Source organism: Propithecus coquereli, unplaced genomic scaffold (genome assembly GCF_000956105.1).
Source record: "Propithecus coquereli isolate 6110/MARCELLA unplaced genomic scaffold, Pcoq_1.0 Scaffold1, whole genome shotgun sequence".
In the NCBI taxonomy this organism is placed as follows: domain Eukaryota; kingdom Metazoa; phylum Chordata; class Mammalia; order Primates; family Indriidae; genus Propithecus; species Propithecus coquereli.
The window spans coordinates 7,498,039-7,504,943 of record NW_012133857.1 but is presented as its reverse complement, the minus strand read 5'-3'; the positions used below and the strand labels follow the sequence as shown (position 1 = coordinate 7,504,943).

Genomic DNA, 6,905 nt, shown 5'->3' with positions numbered 1-6,905 from the left:
GGTAGCCCTCAGTGTAGAGTGATTGTGTGGGAATTCACTGGGGACCCCTAAATGTCAGCGGTTCCTAACATTTTCTCTTGGGCCAATCAGTTTCTTCAGAGACTGTCTTCAAAGCTCCCATGGAGATTGGGGGACGTAGTTGAAGTTTGGCCACCAGCGTTCTGGGAACCTGGCAGAGGAAGAAGCAGGTTGGATGGTTTTACCAATCCATAAACTGACCTTCTCTGTCCCCTCACTTCGCTTGGCTCACTCATCTGGTCTGCAGCTGTGCCTGGTGTCTGGAGTCCAGAGACTCTCTTGTCAAATCATTCTAAACATTAAACCTCAGAGTCAGGGAGGGCAGGTGCCTGGACACTGAGTTTGGATGGTGATCTCATTGCTCCTTATACAAACTTCAAACTGCCTCACACCCCTCTTTAAGCCAGTCTCACTGCCTCACTCTCACCCCCGCCATCCATTCACCCTAGGCCGCCAAGTGCTTATTAACTTTTCCCTCTAGTTTTTGAAGCTTTTCAGCACTCTGCTGTTGCAATCTTCTTATTTTATTGACTCTTACCTCATAGACAGTTAGATTCTGTGGTAACAGTTAACTAGCCAATTTCCAAGAACTTTTTCTTTTCCAAACCTGCATTCGAATGGCTAGTATCTGCCCACAGCCTGTACCCAGCTGATGCTGCTCCGCAGATGCCATCTTCTGAGAGAAGATCTAGACTTTTTCTGTGGAGGGTTTTCATTCTCAGAAATTCATTTCATTCTACCTCAATTAAAGTTTTAAGGTATTGATTTTTCTCATTTCTATGTGTCTATCCAGACTTGCAAGTGTCACATATTGTAATTCTTTTCAAAAGAAAGTTCATTTTCTATCTTTTTAATTTTAAAGACGCTGAGCACATAGTGGAAGTCATTAACTTTGACTGTGATTATTAGGACTATGACAATTAGTAAAGGCCTAGTTCTATAGCTATTTTTTTGTACATGATTTGAAGTCTTAATCTAAGATGTATATGTTTTATCATTGTTCCCACACCCTTCCCTGTCAGTTTTAAATTTAATATCAAATTGGGGAAAACTTTTTAATTGCTTATAAGGGGGATAGTTTTTTTTTCTGTGTGTGTGTGTGTATGTGTGTGCATGTGTGACTTTTCTGCTCTTATATACATTTGATTTTACAATAAATATTTTATCACTGGCTGAAATGTACCCATTGAATTATACCCCAAATTTGTATATGGAAACAAGTGTGACCTTTTCAGTTCATTGATTTCATTCAAATAATTTATTTTCATTATAGAGGTTTTACAGATGAGAAGTTTAAGTGCATTTATATAGATACAGGGAGAGTGTAAGAAGGATGAGCTATTTAGGGCAAGCAATATGTGTTTATCTATTGGCTATTTATTTATTTAGATGCAAGCTTTTTTTGTAATATATATAAAAGTGGAGGAATTTGATTTCTGAGATTATATGGTGAATAATCATCTTTTTATATTAAAAATAACATTAGTTATTGAAGAAGTAATATACCATTTGTTCGGAGAAATAAATTGTGGCAACTCTATCCCCCAAAATACAGCTGTGAACTTAGAAGAATGTAGGCCTCTGAGTAGTGTGAAGAAAATGGATGTAATAAAACCATGGACTTTACTCTGCGGTCAAAACTGTATAGCCTTCCTTGAACCTTTTCTGAAGCCTATAACTTTGTCTTAGATATAAAACTAAAGCAGCCAAATAGGAGCAGTGGTAATTGCTTTGTCAAGAGACTAATGACAGCGAAAGAGTAAGTAAGAGTGAGCCTGGCGTGCGGTGGCTCACACCTGTAATCCTAGGACTTTGGGAGGCCAAGGCAGGAGGATTGTTTGAGGCCAGGAGTTTGAGACCAGGCTGGGCAATATAGCAAGACCCCATCTCTACAAGAAAATTAAAAAATTAGCCAGAAATGATGGTACGTACATATCTGTAGTTTCAGCTACTGGGAAGGCTGAAGTGAGAGGATTGCTTGAAGCCAAGAAACATTAAAACCCAGTGGTCTAAGGTCATTTAGTAAAATAATAATCATACCTCCATTTCATGAAGTCTCCTCTTACTGCTGGGCATATCACTTGTATTCTCTCGTTTACCCTCACCTTTCAGTTATCTCTTCAGTGGAGAGAAAGCTGAGCCTGGCATCAAGGAGTGAGGTCCTTCCCACAAATGAATTTTTAGATACCTAGTGTTTGGGTTTCTAGGTGACAACTTTTTAAAAACCATTTTTATTGGAAAGTCTTTTTCTTTTTAATTTTTTTTATTTCAGCATATTATGGGGGTACAGATGTTTAGGTTATGTATGTTGCCCTTGCCCCCCCCCCAAGTCCGAGTTTCAAGTGTGTCCATCCCTCGGATGGTACGCATTGCACTCTTTGTGTATGCATATACCCGTCCCCGAAAGTCTTTAAATTTTATTAAACTAAAGCTGTTTTAAAATTTCTTAAACTAAGTGTAAGTAACAGTATTTTCTTGACTGACTAGGGTCTATTTCGAACACAACAATGTATCTGTGCCAATCTACCAAAGGATGATGTCTTCAAATTCTAGTAATATAGTATGGTGAAAAAAATTACAGGTTTTAGACTCTTACAAACTTGGTTTGAATCTCAACTCCATGCCTACCATCGGTGAGTCCCTGAACAAACCACTGAACTTCCTGACTCAGCTATTTTATTTATCACCTACCTCGTAGTCCCTAGTGCTTGCGTAATGCTCACTTAGTACACGATAGCTTGTCAGAATGTTATTGACTTAGATGTGGAATGCAGCTTTTGCTCGCATAAAATGTATTCTGCAGATATGGACTGAAATGTTAGATTTTTAAAAATGATTTAAGACTAGAGGTAACTGCCCTGAGTAAATAGTCTGGAAGTTCTTTATATTTCTTTTATTTTCATTTCAGGATCTCTTACTTTGGTTTCCTTTTACAGCTTTATTGAAGTTTAATTGACATATAATAAATTGCACATATTTAGAGTGTACAGTTTGATAAATTTTGAGATATTTTTACATCCATGAAACCATTGCCAGAATTACACTAGTGAACACAATCCATCACTGGGAAGTTTCCTTGTGTCTGTAAAGCCTCCTTTTTCTCCCTCCCTGCACAAATTAATCATGTGTACTGTATGATCCAGCTGTTCCAATTCTTGGTAGTTACACAGGAGAAGTGAATGCATATGTTAGCCTTAAGACTTGTACAAGAATGTTTGTAGAACCTTTATTCATAATAACCCCACACTGGAAATGACACAAATAGGCATCAACAAGTGAATGGATAAACAAATTGTGATATATCCATACAATGTAATACTACTCAGTAACAAAAAGGAATGCACTGTTATATTTAGGTTGAATTGAAAACTGCCATATTTGAAGCAGATTTACTTTCTTTGTTGTTTTTTTTGCATGATACTGATTTTCGTTCACTTAGCATATCCCTCTAAATATATGCTAGCCTAATATTAAGAAGTTAATTACAGATCAATCATAAGAGGCCATAAGTTATATTTGGATAATTAAAGATTGATTATTTCTCAGAGAACTTATCGTCAAAAACAGTACAGATTGTTTTGCTATAGGACATGTTTCTATAACACCAAATAGCTTATACACAATTGGTAAACTGGAAGTGATGTCCATGATGATTGTATGGGTTCGTATAAGATTTTTCATAGGCGTGGTGAGCTGGAATAATGGGAGTAGAATTAAAAAGGGAAGGAAAAGCCCTCAGATTGGCTGCTGCACAGACAGAAATTCTTTCAAGTCTGGTTTATGAACAATAAAGATTAGTTTCTGGAAAAACAATATAGTTCCTGGACCTAGCCTGCCTCCCCAGCCTTGCTCAGCTTCTGGAAAGTTGTGCTTCCCCCATGCCTACCTTAACAACGTCCTCAGTCAGTGGTCTAGAGTTCTGCTTCAATCTGCATGGTTAGTGCCTGCAAGGCTGCATTTTCACTTTATAGTTTTTGTTAATTTTTCATATTTCCTGAGTCAGTCCCTAAACATGCCCGAGTTGCTTGCCTGAACCAAGTTATCTCTTGAGGAACCAACTGTTACTTTTGCTAGACTCTGGTTACAAAGTTGCATAAATTTTGAGTAGTCTATCCCAAACCTATTTTTACTCCCTTTAGTTTATTTTTCATTTTGCAAAATGAGAAGTTTTTTTTTCAGGAACACATGACTTTCTAACCAAAAACACCCAAATGTTAAAGTAATTTATTTTAAACAATTTCCTGGAGATCTTTTATTAAAAATACATTTCTTAGTATTTTTAGCTAATACATCTTGCTTGCTATATGTCAGGTGTTCTCAGAGCTTACCAAAGATTAACTCATTTAATCCTCATAACAATGCTGTGTGGTGAGTATGGTATTATCCTTATTTTGCAGATAAGGGAATAGGAGTATCAGAGAGGATGAGTAATTTACCTAAGGTCTCACAGCACTGGTAGTCTGGTTCTATAGACTGTGCTCCTACTATGCTACATTGCCTTCTGCACAATGTTGCATATAATAAATTAGATTTGGTTACGCTTTTCTTGTAAAATTCGAATTAATGATTTTATAGCAAATTAAAACCTTGTGAGCATTAAATATACAACTGAAAAGAGTTGCCGTGAACTCACAAGGATAGCAAATTTAACAGATTCATCTGTTTAAAAGCTGGGAAAGTGATGGTAATTTATACCCTGCTATAATTGTTAAATAGGTTTTTAGAAGTGTTCATTTCATTTAGTTTAATTACTTATGCTTTTAAATTTCTTCTTAGGCATATCACACCTGAAAAATTTTACGTGGAAGCTTGTGATGATGGAGCAGATGATGTACTTACCATTGACCGTGTGTCCACAGAGGTTACCCTTGCAGGTATTTTATAGCCAGATTTAGAAGTGTCCGAGAGAGACTTTATATGTAAATTGCAATAATTAGAATAAATTACTCAGAGGTATGTTAATATGTGGATCTCTTGAGTGCCTCCTTATTAAAATTTTAATTCTTGCTACCTCATTTAATTTGTATGCATTAATTTTATGCCATCTCCTTTTTAAGAAAATGAGAAATGATATTGAAAATTTTAAGTAGCATTTTACTATCTGTAAGAGTTTAAAAACATAATTTTTTTTAATTTGTTCCCTTATCTGTATTCTAACAGGATTGGTTTAGATGTCTAAGCTCCTTTCTAGCTCTAAGATTTAAGGTATTTGAGTGTGAAAAAGTTGTTATATTTTGGTTTTGCTCCTTTGCAGTGTGAAAAACAATTTTTATTTCAGTTGTGCGGAACAGTGATTTCTGTATAGATTAATGCAAAATAATTTTGGTGACAAATTAATGTACCATGTGATATCATATTTAGAATTTCATGTTTCATTTGTTTAAAAATTTCCATTTACCTCCAGACAGAGTTTTATATTTGTTTTCTTCCTAAGGTATAATATTTGAATAACCATAGAGTAGGCAATGAGTAAATATCCTTTGAATGGATAAAGTGAAATAAGAAAATATTTTCAGTGGGATAAAGTGTAAGATAAGTATGGTTATAAAATTTCTGTTTCCTTGGTTATGTGGTTATTCTATTAAGTACCATAGATAGTTTTTCTTTGACCAAATGGAATTAGAGCTCTGTTTTAGTTTGATAATTTGGCATTTCCTATTTGTATGTTGCATGGCGGCTGCTCTCTAAAGATAGCTGATTAGTTTTATCCAATGTTAGTATAATTCCCCTTAAGTTTAATTAGACTACTTCTTTATACCATACTAATACAAGGTAGTGTCTTATAAGAGCTTTAGTATGGGTATATTTTTAATTCATTTTGACCTATCAGTGACATTTTATTTGTAGGTAGAGATTGCAGACCCATTTGAATAGACAGAAAAGCTAAAGGTCATGAATAGTTTGGATGTAAAGATGATGATACCAGGCAGATGATGAAATTTTGATCCAAAGTCAGTGATGAGGGGCTGACTTGCTGACAGTTTCCCAGCCAGTTTCTTTGTGTTATTAGGAATGCAGACTGTGGCCATGGGATGATGGATTTTTTTTCTTCCATGAAAAACTAACATGTATTCTAGAAATTACCACAGTTTTATTGCTATTACACTCCAGTTAATATAACTTACAGCTCTATCGATAGTACGTTTAAGTTTATGAGATAATCCCAGTATGCCCAGAATTTTCTCTGAGGTCTTTACTGCGCTGGTATTCCTATTTTTCATGTTAGTTAATTGTGGCATAGCATTGCTAAGTAAGTTGAATCATTAAGAGAAAGAGAAGTGAATTTTAGACCTTATTCAGAATTAATTATTTAGAATAAGAGAATTACTGTTATGACTGACTTTAAGAGCCAGGGCTTAAGTTTACAACAGTGTTTTTAAAATGGGTTTCAGGATGATAATAGGCTATAATTGAAAGAAAAGTTTTATAGCCACGTAAGTTTGGGAAACTTTGGATTAAACAGTGGAATGGCTTTCTTTTACTGTAGGCCTTCTCAGACCTTTGTTCTGTTAATGTGCATTGTGACTATTTCTCTAGGAGAGGGAATGGAGATAATTTGGGATGCAGCAAAATAAGCTTATTTGATTATGGGACTTCCTTCCCCCCACACACCTTTTGGGCATTATTTTCTAACAGAATGTGTTTTATGAAACACATTGGCATAACGTTTAAGAACCGTGAAATGAATCCTATAATCTAAGATACTATTTTATTAATAAGGGCATTATTGATAAAAATGAGAGTTAATGAGGATGCTTTCTTGCATACCTGTATATATTGCTGTTAGTCATGAGGAAGCTTTTCCTTTTTGCTTCCTTCCTTGGATCTTTGCCTCCATTTCCCACATTCTTACATATGGTTAAGCAAGTCTTTTTTTTTTTTTTTTT

At 35.3% G+C, this 6,905-nt stretch overlaps 1 protein-coding gene across 1 annotated transcript in view; it reads left to right on the top strand.

Annotated features, from left to right (window-relative positions):
* Window positions 1–6,905, top strand: part of SACM1L (SAC1 suppressor of actin mutations 1-like (yeast)) — a 97,720-nt gene that overhangs the window by 22,052 nt on the left and 68,763 nt on the right. Inside the window, exons 4-5 of the mRNA XM_012661446.1 lie at window positions 4,795–4,902; window positions 5,273–5,308. Coding sequence (XP_012516900.1) covers window positions 4,795–4,902; window positions 5,273–5,308 — 144 coding nt within the window. The remainder of the gene's footprint in view (window positions 1–4,794; window positions 4,903–5,272; window positions 5,309–6,905) is intronic.